This window comes from Calcarisporiella thermophila, assembly GCF_041956535.1.
Source record: "Calcarisporiella thermophila strain CBS 279.70 unplaced genomic scaffold VTP21scaffold_15, whole genome shotgun sequence".
Classification (NCBI taxonomy): domain Eukaryota; kingdom Fungi; phylum Calcarisporiellomycota; class Calcarisporiellomycetes; order Calcarisporiellales; family Calcarisporiellaceae; genus Calcarisporiella; species Calcarisporiella thermophila.
The window spans coordinates 161,704-181,713 of NW_027192205.1; the positions used below are offsets into that span (position 1 = coordinate 161,704).

The 20,010-nt window shown below is 46.2% G+C and overlaps 7 protein-coding genes across 7 annotated transcripts; 2 read left to right on the forward strand and 5 right to left on the reverse strand.

Moving 5' to 3' along the window:
• Positions 1–981: 981 nt before the first annotated feature.
• Positions 982–3,877, reverse strand: VTP21DRAFT_2659 (uncharacterized protein; the record flags this gene model as incomplete). The annotated part of the gene is made up of 12 exons (XM_069392875.1): positions 982–1,215; positions 1,274–1,441; positions 1,530–1,799; positions 1,863–2,057; positions 2,140–2,307; positions 2,377–2,869; positions 2,940–3,028; positions 3,089–3,247; positions 3,333–3,454; positions 3,525–3,581; positions 3,657–3,767; positions 3,832–3,877. 12 exons carry the CDS (start codon positions 3,875–3,877, stop codon positions 982–984), a joined length of 2,112 nt encoding a protein of 703 aa, XP_069249907.1.
• A 245-nt stretch (positions 3,878–4,122) lies between these two features.
• Positions 4,123–5,433, forward strand: VTP21DRAFT_2660 (uncharacterized protein; the record flags this gene model as incomplete). Its single annotated transcript, XM_069392877.1, has 5 exons — positions 4,123–4,196; positions 4,270–4,749; positions 4,825–4,952; positions 5,023–5,150; positions 5,218–5,433. The coding sequence occupies 5 exons, from the start codon at positions 4,123–4,125 to the stop codon at positions 5,431–5,433; spliced, it is 1,026 nt and encodes a 341-aa protein (XP_069249908.1).
• A 702-nt stretch (positions 5,434–6,135) lies between these two features.
• VTP21DRAFT_2661 (uncharacterized protein) lies at positions 6,136–7,836 on the reverse strand (the record flags this gene model as incomplete). Its single annotated transcript, XM_069392878.1, has 5 exons — positions 6,136–6,597; positions 6,671–6,842; positions 6,924–7,410; positions 7,644–7,710; positions 7,780–7,836. The coding sequence occupies 5 exons, from the start codon at positions 7,834–7,836 to the stop codon at positions 6,136–6,138; spliced, it is 1,245 nt and encodes a 414-aa protein (XP_069249909.1).
• Positions 7,837–8,669: 833 nt separating this feature from the next.
• Positions 8,670–10,445, reverse strand: VTP21DRAFT_2662 (uncharacterized protein; the record flags this gene model as incomplete). Its single annotated transcript, XM_069392879.1, has 5 exons — positions 8,670–9,284; positions 9,383–9,554; positions 9,660–9,936; positions 10,007–10,183; positions 10,250–10,445. 5 exons carry the CDS (start codon positions 10,443–10,445, stop codon positions 8,670–8,672), a joined length of 1,437 nt encoding a protein of 478 aa, XP_069249910.1.
• A 2,008-nt stretch (positions 10,446–12,453) lies between these two features.
• Positions 12,454–16,000, reverse strand: VTP21DRAFT_2663 (uncharacterized protein; the record flags this gene model as incomplete). Its single annotated transcript, XM_069392880.1, has 5 exons — positions 12,454–14,459; positions 14,539–14,841; positions 14,941–14,973; positions 15,059–15,344; positions 15,437–16,000. The coding sequence occupies 5 exons, from the start codon at positions 15,998–16,000 to the stop codon at positions 12,454–12,456; spliced, it is 3,192 nt and encodes a 1,063-aa protein (XP_069249911.1).
• Positions 16,001–16,060: 60 nt separating this feature from the next.
• On the reverse strand, positions 16,061–16,774 carry VTP21DRAFT_2664 (uncharacterized protein; the record flags this gene model as incomplete). The annotated part of the gene is made up of 3 exons (XM_069392881.1): positions 16,061–16,168; positions 16,332–16,577; positions 16,715–16,774. 3 exons carry the CDS (start codon positions 16,772–16,774, stop codon positions 16,061–16,063), a joined length of 414 nt encoding a protein of 137 aa, XP_069249912.1.
• A 1,526-nt stretch (positions 16,775–18,300) lies between these two features.
• VTP21DRAFT_2665 (uncharacterized protein) lies at positions 18,301–18,753 on the forward strand (the record flags this gene model as incomplete). The annotated part of the gene is made up of 1 exon (XM_069392882.1): positions 18,301–18,753. The coding sequence occupies one exon, from the start codon at positions 18,301–18,303 to the stop codon at positions 18,751–18,753; it is 453 nt and encodes a 150-aa protein (XP_069249913.1).
• Positions 18,754–20,010: the final 1,257 nt, after the last annotated feature.

Below are 20,010 nucleotides of genomic sequence, written 5' to 3' on the forward strand. Positions count from 1 at the left end.
TAAACGTATATATATTGCGACGGTTTATTTTTCGATTTCTACCATTCGGCGTTGAAGTTCCTTTTTTTATCACGGCTGGAATGAGCTACCAAAAATAGCTTGGGTACAGCATATCTTTTTCAATGACATCCTATTTTCTATTCTACAGGGGATTTCGTGATCTTGAGTATATAAGGATGGTATACAATTCCTGAGATACTCTCCTGTAACGGCTCCATCTCCATTTTAACGGATCAATATTATCAACATGAGGCTTCCAAGTTGCATTCGAGTATTCCTCTTTATTCAAATGATCGAAACTCTCCTGCTGATCACGGCCACTCGTATCACTATTTCCTGTGATTACAGGAGCGATGCAGAAAACTGTTTTTCTAATATAGATATGACAGAGGGTTTAGAGAAATGTGTACTTAGAGGACGTGATATAGAATGCGTACACAGCGATTATGAGTGTGAAGGTGGATTTAACCTAGAGGATTTTATCAGTCCGAGGCTTTGTAAACATTGTGAACTTTCTGACTGTTATGATCGTTGAAAATAAAATAGCGAAGTGACATATAGTACAAATTATTTTCGAAATCCATAGCACAAATAAATAGGCACCGTGGAGATATATTGCTTGTGATTACGAAACAAACTTTAGATGAACCTTGAGACGATCATAACGCTACGACGCTTGCAGCGCACAAAGGCAAACAAGTTATCGATTAACTCAGATCGAACGCCTGGTGACATCTATACATATAAGAGAATGCTAGTGGCTCAGGTGTTTTTCCATTCTTCGTTCTGCAATACGCTCACAGAAATGGTCCATTCACGAAGTGATTATTTTTTCATTTTTTTCTATTGTATTTTAGTGCGATTATGGAGTGAAAAAAGAAAAAAATGTATATAGAATAAAATATCTCTCTCCTAAAGAAATGGTGTATAATACAAAAAAATAAAAGACTGTGCACCACAAACGAAAAAAACCTGTCCACCTTAAAGATGCACTCCTCCCAGATCAATAGGGTTCGCAATATTAGGCGTCTCATGGTCGTGGCGGCACTCCTCCACCATGCTAAGCTTGTAGAGAGTCGCAAGCACCAATCCATGGAGCAACAGCGAATAGAGAATGAAAAAGTTGCGAGACCAGCGGTTTGAGAGTACCATTCGGGTAAGCGAGAGAATGGCTTTTTCTGCGGGATTGAGTGCATTGTATCGGCGAGTCTCCTCCTGAGAAAAGATAAGAGTGAGAAAAGAAGCAGCAGCAATGCACGAAGGATTTACTTACACGGCGATGGAAGAGTTCAAAGGGATTCATACTCTCCTCATACAAGTTGCGATACTTGTCGGTGACTAAGTCACCATCGCGTCTGCGATTCATTGATGAAGAGGCGGACGAAGTAGCTGTATTCATTCTTCCTGGCTCACTTTCAATATTCACATAGGTGGATCGATTCTATATTTTCCCCGCCCCCCGCACACGAAATAGATATGTCCCTAGGGGATTAGCTGTTTTCAGAGGAAACAAAAAAAAACCAGCTTACCGCTGACTCCTCTCTGTACAGTTGCACATACTTCAATCGCTCGTACAATTTAACATTGTCCGCTTTGAGCGAAGAGATTTCATTCCTTAAATCCGAAATAATTTCACTCTGTTTTCGTAACTCCTCTTCCAGCTCAGCGTTCCGTTGTCTAAAGCGATCACGCTGACTGGTAATGATGGGCAAAATACTAGCGTCAGCGCGCGGCACATCCGAGCTAGCTCGCGGGGTATTAGGCAATAATGGAGGCATCTGGGACTGGAAGTTCGCATCCTGTAGAATATAAAAAGTTCAATAAAACTAATTCTTAATATTTAGTAGAATAGTGGGTTGTACCATATTCGCTACACCCAACTGATCCAACCCGGTAACAATCCCGCCGGGGGCACCGGTGTTGCTATTCTGATTGATTCGGAGGAGATCCTCCTCCAGCTTTTGAATCAAGCCCTGTTGCTCCTTAATCTGTGCTTTCGCGGTTTCCAGCTCATCGGATGATGTGCTCAAAGTTTTTTGGGTGTCGGCATATATATTCTATGGTGGAAGAGTGAGTGAGCAAGTGGAAAAGGATGGGACGTGCTATGTTAGTCATTAAATTGTGAGTGGTGAAAAATACCCTTAGAGATGTTAGCTCATTCTCCAGCTTTTTATTTTTTTCGATCAGCAATTTCTCGAGGGTCTGCTTTCCGTTTGTCTCAGCGTGAGCATTGTCAGGGTTGTCGGCAAGCACACCTTCGGCATCAAAAGGCGTATCTTCTTCATCTCCCGTAGAAAATTCGACATACTGATAGTAAAAAAAAGTTATTTTAGATATTGAACGAAAATAAGAACTCTGGATTTGGCTGTTTTCTACCCTCATGATCGCAAGCTCCCGTTTGATCTCATTGTAGTCATCAAATTGTTTCAGCTTTTCCTTGAGCGCCTCTGACTCTTCCGTTTTGCTAGTCAAGTCTCTCTGCAGTTGCGAAACTCGTCCGGAAAGCCGACTCTCCGTAGTGGTGACTAAAGTCTTGTAATGTTCCACGTCTCGCATCAACTTTGCAATCTCCGCGTCCTGCTCGGCGCGCTGATGTTCATAATTCAACTGCTCTTCCGACTCAACTCCCTTACGTAGTTGGTTTAAATCTGCAGTCAAAATTTCATTACGGCGTTCAAGCTCCACGATTTTCCCATTCGCGCGCTCAAGATCCATTAGCACAATGTCTAGTTCTGCAAGTTTAGCGATAACCTCCTCTTCGTATTTTTGGCTGTGGTCAATAAGCTTCGCTTGCGTATCATCATGGGTATGTTGAAGACGGGAAAGCTCGTCCCGAGCAAGGTTCAGCTGGCGTTGAAGTTCATGCTCGCTATTATATCCCATTCAGTGAATCATCGCGTCAGTATGCTAATACTGCAATGATGAAGCTCATTTATTACCGTTCTTTGTAATTTCGAATCTTTTCGTCCATGGCGTTCTTCATTTCTGTCTCTTTTTGTGAAATTCGCTCCGTAATAAGATCCTCCATCTAATACCACAAAGCCATTACAGAGAGCAATCTAGAGGACTAGACCTTGATTCAGCTTACCCTTGATTCATACTGCTTCAACTGTTGTTGGAATTTGTTGGCTCGGCTTTCTTGAGAACGCAGGGCAGAAACTTGCCGATTAGCTTCAGCAAGCTCGGCCCGCAGTCGCTCATTATCTGCCTCTAGTGTTGTAGTTTCGGCAACTTTGTCGACTTGATCCTATTCAGAATGGAAATAGAGGTCAGTTAGAATTAAAAGTGCCATCGACTTGATGCATGAAAGAAAATCGTCTTGAGATGCTTACAAGGGCAACTTCTAGTAAAGGGGCAGGGTCAGGCGCCTCGGCCAGTTTTTTATACACATTCAAAAATGAGTTCTCTGCGAATTTCATTTTCTTGGTGATGTTATCGATTTCTCCCTGGTAAGCTGCCGAGAAGATGTGTTCAATATCTTCATGCGAGATTCTTTGTTTACGATTGAGGCTAACGATGCTTACCTTTCAGGAGAACCTTGAATTCGGTGAGCTTCTCTTCATCAGGGACTTTTTTGAATTCTAGATTAAGCACTCATGAGTGAGAAAAAGCCTTGGCAGATGGCAGTGCCGCCTAAAATATAAGTCTCAACTTGCCTCGTGTTTTTTCTGCAAGCTTTTTTCGCGATGAGATGCTATCCTTTTGATTCTCCACGATCTCAAGGCCCTGTTTGTCGAGCTCGCGCTGAAAAGATGAAAAATTCACACCTGCAAATAAAAAGGTCAAGATCAGCATACGTGCAGTGCCGCGACATCCTTAACATGGGCTCACCCTTCCAATGCTGTAGAGCTGTGGTGAAGCCTTCGGCGATGGCCATTATTATTATTTAATTGGAGAGGGAAGACGAAAATGAGATTCTCGCAACTATTGAAAGGAAGGGGAAGCGCGACTTCTAATCCATTTTGAGGCTCCGCAACCCAAGAGAATCGTCACAACTCTATCTCTATTTCTCCAAGATAGTAAGGAATGATCGCAATTGAGCCTTAGCGCACCACCTCTGATTTCATCTTAGACTTTACGCTACGGTGCATCATTTCATAAAGGAAGAAACTCGCGGTAGACATGATCTCTAGTGTTTGGAATAAACTCTCCTCCAAACCCCCTGAATATCAATCGCAATCCACGTTACAAGAGCAGTATGATCACAACATGTCCATTCCAGCTTGCCCTACTTTAACCCTTTTTGTTTTTGTCTTTTATTTCTACCAGAAAACGCAAGCAGATCGCATCACTCTATTCCTATAATTCAGGCGTCAAGGAGCTGACCGCTCAGACTCAATACGAAATTCCATGCCCACTCCCCAAGCTTAACATATACCTCATCCTAAATCTCCCCGCCCAATTCCCCGAACAACCCCCTATCATCACCGTTTCGCCGAGTGTTACCCATCCATGGGTGGACCATACCGGCGCCGTAATTGGTCATGAGAAATTGCGTAACTGGAGTGGTCATGGAGTATTGATAGGACGAGTTGTCAAGGAAATTATTCAAGAATTTGGAGCACGACCACCGGTGAAGGGCTATTCGGCCGCAGTGAAGGAGGCACAGGCACAATTTCAGGAAGGTAGTGAAGGAAGAAACGGGCAGCCAATATCAGAAGAAAACAATAGCGCGCAAGCAGCTGATATTGGGGGAACCATTAACAATGCCTCACATAACTTTTATTTATCATTAATACAGTCGAAGAGGTACGTACGATTATCTTCCTAGCCGCTTGACCCGACTCTCTTACAGGATGCCTATTTTTTCTGACTTTTAACTAGCCCAGAGGAGCTTAGAGTATTACTGGAGAATGAGGCGGCATTCGATGAATTTTTCCAGGAATTAGAGCCAGTAAAGAATGCACTTGTTTTCCAGCAAGAAATGACTAATGGGAACGAGTCGTTAGCAAGTAAGTCCTGGTCTGGCTCCCGAGTAAACGGATCGATCCGTGCTCACCTCCATTCTGTTTGCGTTGATAGAGAAAAATCTCTCGCGGAAGCCTGAGCTTGAAGAGCTGCAAAGGAAACTAGACGAAAAGCACCAGACATACATGGATTTACGAAACCAATTCAACGAACATATTAGGATGCAGGCTGATGCGCTTCAGGTGAACATTTTATTTTTACACTCCTGCATAAGAAAGTAGAAGCTCACTTTATTTTTCTTTTGAGTAGCGCTTTTCTTCTGACACTCTAATCACACGACTAAAAGCTGCAGCCCTTGAATCCGATGAGCTTTCCGAGTCAGTCGCAAAAAGTTTTCTAGATGGAAATTTAGAACACGACGTTTTTATACGAGAATTTCGGGAGCTACGTAAAGTATATCACTTGCGTGCACTCCGTGCAGAACGCGTACAACGTGACCCTGGAATATTGCATTCAATGGGATGAAATCCTTGTTATTGTGTTATTGCGTGTATTTACCGTTATATTATTGAAACTTTTGGGACGCCAATGCCGGTTCTTTCCATGTTCGAAATACCATAACCTTTCTTTGAGTTTTTTTTCATCTTTTTTTTTTGCCGTTGACGACAATTCGCAGAATAAAATAATCTACGTTCATACACAACCTGAATAGAGGATACCTAGGATCTTTTGTATGCTCATATCATTCGCTGTCTAAGAGTTCGAAGTTCTGGTGCAACTTAGTTAATACTAGTTTAACAAGGATGACCATTCTGTTTTCCGATAGTGAAATGGCAAAATTCGAGGTGAAATTGACGTTGAATAAAGACTGAATTGTGACAAGAAACCTTGTTTCACAAGCTTCTCTTATTGAAATGATGACCTAGCCTTTAATGAAGTTCTAATTACAGTCTGAAGCATCGTTACAGAGCCGATTAAATAGAAGTTGCAAAAATCAAAGAAAACTTAGAGTCTAAAACAAAGGTATGCCTTTTTACACGAAATAGTATAACCAAAATTCATAAATAGGGTAAATAACCTTAGATAGAGTTGAATCACCAAATAAATAGAGAACTTCTAGTGGTTTTTTTTTTCGTTAAAGAGGGGTATTCTCATATATCCTCTGATTAGTATATATGCCCACTTCCTCTATATGAGACGGATGGATACAGGAACGAGGATTCACGCTCACTGTTTCTCATCCTCGCCCCTCCTCCGAAATAAATTGTGCAGTCCGATGGTCCGAACAACGGCAGGGTTGAGTAAAAACACCACGAAATTCAACAAGCCTTGCATCCCATTCAGTACCGCTTCGGCTTCAAACATTCGGTAGCCGAGAGGAGAAAAAGCCATGCCCGTGAAGAAAAGCCAATTGACAACGATGGTCACCGGCTGGCAGATCACCAGCACGACGGGGTAAAGGAGTATACGCAGGACAGACTGGATCAGGGGTCGATCGTGTACGATGGGACTCCTCACTGAATTCGGGGAGCAGCTCTGTTGAATGATCTTGAGGTCGGATCGGACTCGGACTAGGACCGAGATAATGACCACAAAAGAGTAGAGTATGGTGATTCCCAGCCAGAGATCCTGACAAAAGATCTCGAGCATGGAGCCAGTGGGCAAGTCCCAGTTGTAAAGAACCGCGTGCTATTGAGTTAGAAGAGAATTAGGGCGAAGAAAACATAAAAAGACTTTACAGCAGTTGCCCTCTTGAATTCACCTTCTCTAAATCCCAGTGTAAATTACCCACAATCAATATTGGGATGGTGATTATCACAGAGCTAATGGTGGAGAGAGGAAAGTACCATACTTGAAATTTAGTAACGTCCGTTCTCCGGTATATGAATGTGAGGTGAAGGTCAAAGGCTATGGCGGTGGTAAGAAAAGCAAACCTAAAACAAGACCCTTCCCACAGCGTCAATTTCAAATCTAGGAGCTTGCAGTCAGGAAGAAAGGTTAGTACTGTCACGTACCAGAGCGGAAATACATAGATAGTCCATAAGATAATGCGTGCCGCCCACACATTAGTTGGAAGGAACGGGTCTAATAAATCGTAGGATTTACGGAGGAGGTAGGAGCCTCGATATAGGACATCCACCAGTCCTATCCAGAAACTGAGCCGGAAGGAGATGGTGTTGGCGACTTCGGGACGAGTGAATCGCAGCCAAACCACCATGGCCATCATGACCCCTGCCCCAACCAATGACAGAATGTTGAGAATGAGAATTGCAGTAGGGACATTGACCATTATAGTGTCATACTTGCACGGGGGGAGACGAATGAAGACAGTGTAGTTTATATTCCCGGAGTAAGCCCAAACCTCTGGAACAAAATTTTCATTTGGTAATCGCGATTCTGCACAGAGAGTATCTAACCGAAGTTTCAGTCCTTTTCCCAGTTTGACCGAGATAGATGCTAAGATTTCTTTCACACAACCGTCGAGTAGGGTTAAATTGAACCCTATTCAAATTGGGCAACAATATTCCACAAAAGCAAATAAGATCACCAGGCGCTTTCCGAGTGGGAAGACAGGAGGGTGAAAGGGGAAGAAGATAAGTCAAACAAGGAAAAGCCATAAGTAATATCATAGCTTTAGAAATTCCCATGATGATTTGAGCCAAAGCATATGTCCAACTAGCTCACGCTCTACGCACCCTTTGGGCAAGCAAGTATCGGTCAAATGATGCAATTGCCTTCTGGGTGAGCGCCCTGAGTTTCCTGTCGGCCATGATAGGTACAGAGCGGGCCGGAACGTTTCTCCTAGTGGATTAGCCGAAACGCTGTCAACGCGTATTGATTAAACTAAGGCACGAGCCGAAGTCGTCTTACAAAATACGGATTGAGTCTATGGTCTAGCCCATAGTCCCATTGCTGAAAAAGCGCCATACGGCCACAGTTTGAGATGGCCTTTCGGCACAGAGATCGAAGATTTTGGCCCAAGCTGCTCCTTAGTATTACAAATTGCCTCTTGAAACCTATCGCTCCGATTAACAAATAGTCGACCTTCTGGCACAGACCCAATCTCCACACAGGTGGGGATATAAATTAAGAGATATCAGAGGGGATATTGGAGAGTGGTGGAGAAGAGCCAGTTAGGGCACAATAATTTGCCTTCTTAAGTTTCAGTTAAATCTAGGTTGAAAAGCCGAATGCTAAGTGCGAGACGGTGAGGATTATATATGGGGGATAATCGTTGGCATTTTTCTAGAACTCAGTGGAGGGAATTGGGGGATTATCGGGCGATTGAACTCTACATAAGCTGAAATAACAAAGAAACATATTGAGAGAGGTGCTCATTTTCAATTGGCCTTACCAATACACCCTTGATTTATCGCTTTGATCTCACTCGGCCAGGGTAGACCGAGTAAAAGGAAGGGAAAGTGTGTCCATTGGCCGGCTAAATGGATCAGCTTCATACATTTTTGTTGAGTGTGTGGCGATAAGATATGGAGTATAAAGTAGGATCTATTCCCAAAATGATCAGGTGAATCGGAGATAAGTGATCACAGCGCCTATATGCTCGAGACCAAGCAGCTTGCAAGTCTCAGATTTATGGTTAAAGACGCGAGCGATCAGAAAATTAAACAGTTGAAGGACCATTGCAAATATATATATATATAAATACATGTGAAAGATATCGACACAAACCATATCTATATACAGTCAGATAAGGAAAATGGTAACTGTGTACAGACATTTTGAGCACAAGCTGATTTGGATCATGGCTCGACCTTGCTCACAAAACCCCCACCACTCCACCTTTGAGTCTCGGGCACAAAGAGAGTTTGGGGCAAGCCAGATTTTGCGGTTGGCTCCTGGCCAGTGGCCGAGAGATCGAAGCCTACCACCACTCTATTCTTGGGCACGAAGCAGTTGTCCATGACCTCGTGTGACGGCTCTCTTCTTAAGAGAGATATTGCGGAGAAGGCGCGTGCCACTGCGGGGTTCAGAAGGAATACGCCTAAGTTGAGGATCCCTTGAGCCCCACTCAGAATTGCCTCTGCGTACCAGGCGGAGATTCCTAAGGGAGAGTTGAGCAGCCCCTTGATGATCAGCCAGTTCTTCACTATGGTGGGCGGCATGCAGATGGCAAGGACGACGGGATAAAGGAGGACACGCACCACCGAATGGAGCACGTTGTTGTCTTTTGCCTCGGCCGGCTCGTTTGGATACGACTGACTCTCCGTGAGGATGCGTAGCTCGCTTCTCAGTCGAACCAGAACCCATATGGTGGCGAGGAAGGAGTAGGCAATGGCGAGGCCCACCCAGATATCCAGACAGAAGAGCTCGATCCATATTTTCTGATCAAGCTCCCAGTCATTGATAAGCCGGTGCTAATACAATGGACGGGCGTTAGCGTTAGAAGGAGCGGGGTGGCAATGTGGAAGAGCACCCAAACGCGTTAACTCGCTCGCTCCCCTCGACAACTTACCTCTTCACGATCCCACCAGACGTTTCCCACCACGGCGGCTGGAATTGGCAGCACCGCGGCAGCTACAGAGGAGACAGGCAGGTAGAGCCTCTTGAGTCTGGAGCTGTTGCACAGGCGAAATACGAAGGACAGATGCAGATCAAAGGTCACCGACATGGTGAGGAACGCAAACCTACAGTAAGGAGCAATTTGGAGAAATCCAGGATATGGTTCGTGAAATTAGTAACGAGACCAATCGCTAAAGTGCCCAGGCTCACAAAGACACGGTGATCGTTACCATAATGGAAACGCGTAGAGAGACCAATATAGCACGCGGGCAATGTTACCATGTTCACTGACAAATTCGTCCAAGACATCCCACGTCCGCCGCAGAAGGAAGTTTGCACGATAGAAAATGTCCGCGAGCCCTATCCAAAACGAGAGCTTGAAGGAGAGGGTGTTGGCGATGTTGGGCTGCACATAGCGCAGCCAAAGCACCATACTCATCATGGCTCCTCCACAAACGATGGACGCTATGTTCAAGATGAGCACGAGCACAGGCACGAATATCATGGCTGCAGATGGCTTGCAATGCGGGGCAAGTGAGAGTGTTCCAAGCGTTGTAGGCCGCTAGCGAGAGCATACTCCAAGAGGAGGTCGAGAGGGTGGAGGAGAGGAGGGAGTAGAAGGTAGGGGCGGGTAGGACAGGTGCTTCACTGGCAAAAAGGAAGGGGAAAGCCTCTGGGAGTGAGGTGCTGATTTGGGTGGAGGATCTGTCTATATAAACTCGGTGGTTACTGCTCGAAGCTCCCACAAGACTCCCTATTGGTTTCAGGTGCACAAGCGCTCAACAAGAAGAGTTTCTGTCGAATTCAAACCAAGGGATACAAGGCGTAGAGGATTCGAATGATTGACGAATGCCATGGCTGTGTGTTTCAGTTTTGTTTAGGGTAACCCAAAACCTAGGTAAATGTTTCTTTAATACAACCTCCACTTTTCCCTTCAGTTGAGCAGTTTTGACCACGTCAATTGCAAGTAATAAGCTCTCGGACCAGCTCTTTCTCGCAACAGCGCAAGCCGTCATTATCAATCTAAAACACCCCTGTTTTCTCTACCTCGACCATCTTTAAACGTGGATCTGGGAGCAAGATACCCACGGGTGAGAGTAGCAACCCCTCTCCCCTCTTCTCCTAAGCCTCCAGCTCCTGCTTATTTTATACGATTAGATGACCATTAGCTAAACCTAGCATATGAAATGGTCGAGGGGGAGTAGAGCCAGCATCTCAGCGTTGTATTCGGACTATTTTTCTTCTTGGGTGTAACAAAAAAGCATGAACCAAGGTTGATTTTCATATGTATTATCCAAGACATTTTGTCTTCATTTAATACTACGTCTGAATGAAATGTATGGTTTGAACTCCACCAGATCTGACTCTTGAAAATAAAGAGCTCGCTTAGATAAGGCACAGACAGCCTAGGACGACATCGCCAAGAAAGAGGGGGAAGGAATAAAATTAATGCAGTGCTCTCGCCACAAGGCTGAAGTGCCCAAATCTGCAAGCCTGAAGACTTACTTCCTCAAAAAACAACGGTGAAAAGAAAAATTCTGGACATAATTACCGGCCACCTTGTTTTGATTGAGCTGACAAAAAAAAAATTCGAGACATCATCACATTTGGGCCATAAGCGCGACCTTGTCTCTCTTCGAATGAGCGGAGCTCTATTCATATTTGTTTGGAAAAAATGATACTGTACCACATCCCTGGGATCCCTTTATTGCAAGCTCCTCACCAATTTATGCGTAGAATCCGCAGCTGGTTCCCCTGACCTGGGTCGCGCTAACGAGAGTGATTAGCTCAGCCCTTGGCTGTTTAGCTGGTTGGACGGGACCGAGAGGAGAGGGAACCAGCCGAGAAAACCTCCTTACCTTTGAAAGAATCCCAAAGTCATGTCTGATATGAAATGGCTGCGTTAAACGTAGTCGAATAGTAGTACTTCCTGTTGCTTCAGCTCACTATGAGGTTGGGAACCGGTCAACGGCATGTTGGACAAGTGTTTCTAGAAAGGAGATCGTGTGATACAGATCCTATTCAAGGAATAAATCGAAATGGTGCTAGTTGGGGAGGAGGATGAGTTGGAGGGAAGGTTTCACTCTTAGCAGCAAGAATAAGACGGGTGTTCCGAACGCGATACTATTTCAGATATTTTACGCGCAAAATAAGCGATGGGCCCTGATTCTGCGTTCTCTTTAGCAAAAACAACGCTCAAAAGCAGCTTGCCGTGAGCTAGACACGAGGCCGAGACACTCCAACAATAGCTTGACCATTGGTTTGGGTTGGGGCCAGAGCGAGGATTCTTGATTACAGTCATGAAGCACATAAGAGTATGAACGGGCCGGAGGGGTGGGGTGCACGTACAAAAGTGCTCCTGGCGTGTGAACCTACCCTCGGACCCAGCCTGTGTGTGAAGCTATCAATTTGATTTAATCCGTGTAGCCTAAAATGTAGATGGTGTTTCTCCTCTTTCCAAATAAGGAGAGTAGTATCTAGTCTGAGAATCATATCTCAGATCCCAACCGACTTTATCTATTGCCGTTGTCGCGGTTCGGCTGAAAATGAGATGGGGTGGCTCCGTTGGGAAGGAGGGAGAAGAGTAAAGCAAAGGGAGAAAATTATTATATTCTGAATAATGTTTCCAAAATATATGAGAAGTATAACAATAGTATAAGGGGTGAGAACGGGAGATAACGGGGGAAACAGATAAGGAAGAGGAGGTAAAAAATAAATTATTGATTGTAATTGCCAACATCAATAAGGAGGAAAAAAAAAAAAGCGAAATAAAAAATGCCAAAAAAGATAAAAGGAAAATCAAGAAACTATTAAACAATCTCTTTAAACCCTATTCAGATGAGAATAAAAAGAAATGAAGGGGGGGCCGAGCGCAGCGAATTAAATGAAGGGGGAGAAATAGAAAAGAAAGGGCTTCCACCTCGAGAGCACACACAATCTAGCTAAATGAAGTGTAGAATATATATATATATATATATATGTTTATATATATTATAGATAATAGATAAGAAAAGCAAAAATGTGTCATAGCTTCAGCTCGGTCAAGATTCTGCTGCACACGTTCTTGTACTGCCAGATGGGCCCGCCAACTCGTCGGAATTGCACGCCATGCATCCCAAGCAACCACGGCACTCGCACGACGAACACCTCAAACCGCACGACCCCCGAGTCCGAATTGGAGAAGGAGGGGGGCGTGTCGGCTTGGGGGACCGGGTGGGTGGGCTGGTTTCCGGACCAGACGGACGAGCCCCGGCTCCCCTTGTGGAGATGGTCCAGACGGGAGAGATCAACGCTGGGGGCGTGGATGCACTCGAGCCCGCCGTCCGACTCGCGGAACTCGATTCCCAGCCGGTTGAGCACTCCCACCAGGGTTTCGCGAATTTCATTGGGGGGCCGCGTGGAGGTGGTGGCCACGGAGAAGAGCCCCTTGAGGTATACGGTGCGAACCTCGGGCGAGCCCGAGCCGGAGGCGGGAGGTGGGTGGTGGTGGTGCTGAGGTGAGGACGAGGCCGAGCTGCGGGAGACGTGGCGTTCGAGCTGCTGGCGCTGGTCCTCGTTCCACGAGCCGCCCTCTACCTCTTCGTTTTCCTCGGGGGGAGACGGGGTTCGCTCTCCAGCCTCAACATTGCTACCAATGTCATCGCCCTCCTCTCCTATCGATAGTGGGGAGGCACGTAGATTCGTGGGGGCGGGCGCACTTGCCGTCGACAGGGTGCGCCTATGTCTTCGCTTTAGGGCGGAGAGAGGGGTCTTTCGACTTGTCGTCGTCGACGACCGATGCAGCCCCGGAGCCTCCTTTGCGGGAACGAAGGATCGTGGGTGGGCGATCTTGTTCCCCAACTTGCGAATGCTATTCCCGATGTTGGAGAGACGTTTGGATTTACTCCGAGCCCCGGGTCGATCCCCCTCGCCGTCTTCCGCCTGGTCCGGGGAGCCAGTTTCCAAGAACTGGAAGGGCTTGCCGCGTAGCGAAAATGGGAGCAAAAGGGTGTGCCGCCGCGTACTCTTATCCGAGAGGGCAGGGGTATTTTCAGGTGACGCCAGTAGCGAGAACCGTTTTGAAGGAGGGGAGGCGTGGTCGTTGCCAACCACGCCTCGATTGGCGGCGGGCTTCCTTAGAGACAGCGAGAAATGTCTTGTGTGTTTGCTAAGCTCGGGGGGCGATGTTGCCTCTATCCCACTGTTGTCGAGGGAGTGCCGGCTTCTCGCGAAAGTTTTGCTTAATCGGCGGAGCATCTTGTTGGCAAACAGCGCATCGGCGTAGGCCGACTTGTTGGTCGTCCGCTTCTCGCTTCGAGGCGCCTGCCGCTCCGAGAGGGCGGGTCGTTCTCCCGACAGGGCAGCCTCGGCAGCGGCGATCGCCTCACTCTTGCGCACATCCTCGTGCAGGTTGGGTGTGGGGATTGAGACCAGCCCATCCCACTTGCCTAGTGGAGTTGGTTTGTTAGCGCCGTCGCGCCCCATACCCGGCGTCCCCTGCGCGGCCGAAGGATATTCTGCAAAAGGTATGCTGTTCACGGTGGATGTGGACGCTCGCTGCTCGGGAAGTCTTTCACGCTCCAGCTTCTCTTGCACCAGATGGTAGATGGAGACGAGAGGGTGATAGGCGTCGGGCAACGACGCGGGGTCGTCTGGGGGCGGGGGAGGAGCGATGTGTGAGGCGGGCTTCCAGCTGAATTTCGTGAGGGAAGAGGTGGTGGAGGAGCCAATCTTTCGCTGTACTTCTGCGGAAACACGGCGCCGGTAGGCGAGGCCCTGCGCCAGCTGTCGTGCCGCACGCTGATAGCTCTCGTTTTGTGTGATGGACTCGAGTCGACGCTGAATATCGTGCTCAGCTCCAAGGCCAAACCCGCTCATGCCCGTGATCACCTCCGGATCAAGAGGCAGTGTGATGGGCGCGCGATAAGGCATGTGGCTGTCGATGGGCGAGTCGAAGCCTTTGTTCATCCAGGGGTGTTGCATCACCTCGGCAAGGGTTGCCCTCTGGATCGGATTGGTGACCAGCATACGCGAGAGAAGGTTTTTGCAATCTAAAGAGAACAGTCAAAAAGGGAGGGAGGATGGCATTAGGCTAGGGAGCGTCAAAACCCGCGCCACGACAAGACGTACCATTCGATAGCCAGTTAGGGTATTCGACCAGTCCTCGCTTGATTTTAGCATGCAAGGCGGGCATGCTCTGGTCGTCAAACGGCACCTTGCCGCACACCAACACGTAGAGAACAATCCCGAAGCTCCACACATCCACCTCAGGACCCGTGTACAATTTTGCGTTCAATAGCTCGGGGGCGGCGAAATACAGAGAGCCACAGAACGTGGAGAGCTGCGAAGTAGGAGAGTAGATATTCGACAGCCCGAAATCGATGATTTTGATGTCGCCCGTCTGGGATATGAGGATATTCTCGATCTTCAAATCTAAAAGAATTAAGGTTTTCAAATAGGATTCAGCAACTCATCCATGCCAAGGAGGAAAGAAATCAAAGCAAATAGCAGTCGATGTGAATATAAAAATACCTCGGTGCACGATAGAGTTTCGATGACAATAATCTAGTTCAAATGAAAGTGAGGAGCGGAAGGTTAGACATCTCCGGTGGATGGCTGGCAAAGACACAAGAGGAGGAATGCAAATTACCTAGCGCACTAGCAATCTGCCTTGCGAACTTCCGTGCCTGCTTCTCCTTCAGCCGCCCGTGGCTGATGATGTAATCAAGCAATTGTCCGCCATTGACGAGCTCAAATATCATGTAGTGGTGATAAGTATGCACAAACACCTCGTGTAGCTCCACGATGTAAGGATGGTGCAGTAAACGAGTAATGGCAGCTTCGCGGACGACACGAGCCTCGTCGCTCTCATCTTTTTCGGAGGACCGCCGCCCATCCGATTGAGCCCTTCCGCGTGGGATAATTTTCACGGCAACCTTTGGTTTGCAGAGATTCCCAACAGAAACAAAAAGGCAAAGACAAAACAAATTAGTTCTTGGAGGTTTCGTGCAGCGATGGTGTATATCACCTTTTCTCCAGTAATATTGTGGATACCAAGCTTCACTTTTCCCATGCTCCCCGCCCCCAAGGTCTTAGCTAGCGTATACTGCCCCACCACTTTCCTCGACCTCGGGCGTACTGGTTGTGATGAGTGATAGTGCTCCGCTCGATCCTCATGGCCACGACGTATTGCATCAGAAGGGCGATAGGCCTGCGAGTAGCGCTGCGATTGCTGGTGGGTTTGTGGCGGAGGGGCGTTGTCCGAGAGGCGGGGCGGCGCTAGGTCGAGTGCGGGGGAGTTGGCGGAAGAGTAGTGTGGGAGGTCGGAGGTGTCCGGCGTATGGTAGGCCGGACGTCGAGGGGCTATGTGGACTTGTCTAGGCGGTCCGGATATGTGGGGAATTGGAAGGCCTTCAGCATCCCGGGATGTGCGTGGGCTTGAACGGGGATTAGTGGTAAGGAGGGCGTCGGCATCGATGCCTGCTTGAAATGATTGCGGAGGGGCAGCATGAAGTCCGTGATCTCGTAACGAGGTGGCTGTTGTAGGCAGTTCCTTTCCCTCACGATTAGATGGAACCTCTGCCCCAAGCATTGAAGATTGAACTAGGATGGGAACAGACAAAAATTGTAATGGATTGCTGTGTGGTGGATATTAGTGAATCAAGGATGCAGAGCTCGGCGGCAAAGAGAGCGGAAAGTGGGAAATAAAGAGAGAGGGGGTATATATCAAGTGATTGGGAAACAAAAAATATAGTGAATTCTAGATTGGAAGGGATACAAGATTAGTCCACAGAAGAAGAGCAGAAACAATGGCCAAACATCATCGAGGATGAAGCCGCACATCGCGGGCCAAGATCTCATGTGTGCATCGGAAATCTGATTGCACAGATGATTGCCGGCGGCCATGGCCCACGAGAGCTTACCTGAAGATCACAAATGGCGGGGATCAAAGCATCACCTAGCTTCCACAACACAACAAAGCAAGAGGGCTTGAGCACAAGGGCTTCTGGGGAGGAATCTTCGAGAGATGTGGCAGAGCCAGTGATGAGAAAAGATGGAAAGAAGATGGCTACTCTATTTTCTTTGCTTGTGTGGGGCCAGAAGTTTAAGCTAACCAATGCTGCGCCCTCTCCTGCAAAGGGCCACTGAGACTTGGAGGGTTTTGCGAGCTGTGATTGGGCGCAGAGCCACCAAGGTTTTCAATAACCTTCAGACTCGGTGAAAAAAAGGCACCGAAAGGGTTCACTCATCCGCGAATGGCAGTTGCCATCTATTGATTGGGGTGAGCGTGCCGCATCCGCCTTACATCGCCCAGGAATCCGCCGACCGCGAAAGCTTGGCGCTCCAGAGCAATGGGATGCCCCATGGCGAGGATTCAATTACTGAGATAATGTTTAACAGCTTTCCTTAAAGGTGTCACAGGGAATGGATATTGGCATCTCCTCCATATGTCTGTTATCTTATAATTTCTTTTGCCATCAAAGTGTCAGCCGTTACTCAGGCAGCTAGTCTATTTCCTTGAGACCTAGCTCAACTACAATTCAATCATAAACATCTTCAATACCTATTCTCACCTTGATTTTTATCATGACAATTCCAAATTCCCCGGCCGTCTCGTATTTAGTTGTAGAGAGCCTTTTTTTGCTGCTACCTCTAAGTGCTAAAGTGAACCGATTCAGCAGTCTTCAATAACGCTCAACTTTGCACTATTGGACTTTGTCTCTGTATGTTCACCTCAACTATACACTTAGTCCACTTGTTGTCCATTGTATCCTTTAATGCTATCCAAAGTGCGATATCGAACATTTGGTTCTCTCTTTCGTCTTATGATAATGGGCATATTGAATTTTAATGTGACAATCTTTGACACATTTGTAAAATAGAGACTGCAGGTTTCCCCTACTCATTCTATCCTCCCGGAAGGCCAACTGACTAAGAATAGGTTGCGCCGAAAGTACAATGGGCAAAGGCAACAAGCAGTTCGAGCTGGCTATTTCCTGATAATTTACCAAGCAAAATGCCTTTTGATGGAAAATACACCTATTCTTCAACCCGACGCAGTTGGGGGAGGAACCCCTGTTGTTTCATGAGCCAGGAAGCTATCCAAACTTAATTAGAAGCAATCCGTTTATTATTAGCATTCTTTTCGCGCTAGGAGTACAGTGGTCAAGTGAATGGAAAAACGTTTTCACCTCCCCCCAAATGGGAAAAATGCATTCCTTTTTTTCTTTAGAGCTCATATTGGAAAAGAAAAATCCTATAATATCCTAAGATAGTCGAGAATATCCTCTAATGATCGTAACTTATACCCAGCCTACTAATCAACAAAGAACACATGGCCCGCTGCTTTTTTCGACTCACTCACTCTCCTGTTTATAAGAACTTCATCTCAAAGCTCAAGCATATCACAGTTGTCCTCCGTAACTTAACAGTCCACTAACTTTTCTTGGCAATCCGAATACGGATCACGAATGCTTCTTGCGGGTTTAGGCTTTGGTCCCCGAAATGATCAATAGGGGGGCAATTCTTCTGGGATGAAACAGCGACACGAGACTCAATATCAATCTATGCATTTAGTAATAACTCAATACTAGTATTCGATGCTATCTTGCAGATGGGATACTGTATTCAAAAAATCAAGTTATTCAAGAAGCATCTCTAGGGACAAGAGAACTGGTAAATGAAACAAAGTAGGAAAGCACCCGGCAACTCTCTTGAATTCTATATATCCTATTCTTATATTCCAACTCCATGGACGGATTGGACTTATTTGGAACAAATTCGTGGCCGAGAAATTTAACCGAACGGAAGATGCGTCATGGGAAATTTCAAATGTCGGGAGGGGTATATAAAACGCCCATTTTCAGCCGGTCTCCATCCTGCATCTCTAAAATGGACATTATCGGGAAACACGTTATTTATGAATATGGACAATTAGGCAGGTACGAAGCATATTTTCAATCCGAAAACATTATCGTCTATGCCATCTATGGGGGACCGATGCAAGGAAGGTATGCCTATCAAAAGGCGTACTATCAAAAAATCAGAGACGATATATATAATGTGTCGTGGGTGGAGGAGACGGGTTCGGTCGTGACGATTACGTATGACTTTGGCCAGAAGCTCGTCCACGGATTTATAGCGTTCAGTGAGGGACACTGGAAATATAACGAGGAAGCGCATGGTGACAAGCGCAATATAGAGGACTTGGAACGCTGGAGACGGCTCTCCAAACACGGCGACCATACGACAAGAAAAATCCACTTGGATGTGGCCCGAATTGTAGAAGTTTTCGACGGACCCGGCGACCTGAAAGAGGTAACCCCTGATATGCCCTTCTTTTAAACAGGATCAGAGGCGAATGGACGCTAGGTGCACTAGGTTAACCGGGAGAAAAGTAAATATAAATATGTAAAAAGCACGTAAATAAATACCGTTAAGTTGCATATGCATCAATCAAATTTGTCGAAATTTGTCTTGAGGAAATCTCACGCTTGCTCTCAATATTCATGTTTAAACAAGCTTTGTTTTAATGAGCTAGGAAGTAGTGAAACAGGCGTAGAAGTAGGGTGGCTGATGCCTAAGGTCTGGTAATAGCTCTAGTTGTATCTACCATTGCTAGCTACGTGAATCCTGCTTATTACATCCATGCTAGAAAGATTCAAGTGACTTTGAAAAGGAATTAAACCATGCAGCTCGTCTCCTTTCCATTCCCTGAACATACCGTACATAATTAAAATTAATATTCCAAGAGATTTTATACAATGTCAGGACTGATGGTCGACCATACCAATCCTAGTACGACCTTTGAAATAACCAAGCAAAAGTTTAGCATGGCTTTCGAGTTAGAATGATTCATGCGAGAGAGGCACCAGTTATTCACGGTCAGATAGCATTGTATATGTTGTTTTGCCCATTGAAAAGAGTTTGTTTATTTTCAATCAAACTTGTGACATTAATACAGCCATTTCCTCTGTAAGGCCATTCGGGAGAACTGGTCTGTCACTAAGTCCAACTTGGTATCATGCACAACCTTTGTGCCTGACACTGACACTTGAAACAATACTACTTGCTGCCCTAAGTATCCACAATAGAAAATAGTGGACAGGATAAGCTGTATACATTTTGACTATGTGCCTCCAGAAGAGTATTGGCTTGCCGCGAGAGTAGAGATCACACACGTATTATGGAAGTTGCCCGAGATTTTAACCAAGGATGGTAGCTGCTCTAAATGGGAATTTCACTGGGGGAGTCTGTTTTTCAAACTGAGCTAAGCCGATTTATCAGTACTTCTTACGGCCATTTCTCTTAAATCGCCTAATATTACCATATTTGAGGACACTTGTGTAAAATGAATGATTAAGCGGGAATTTGGATTGACAGGTGCAAGTAGATGAGAGTCAAAGGGAAAAAGAATTGCAAAGAGAAATAAGAATCAAACCCAATACTGGTATGGCTCATGAAAGGGCGCGTAGGGTCAAACAGCCTCTTCATCGCAGCGCTTTTGCAATTAGAAGACTAGGCTGTCAAGCTAGGGTTGCAGATAATGTAAGCGGGCTAAAATAGACTCAGCAAAATGAACCAATTCTTTGCACCGTTCCT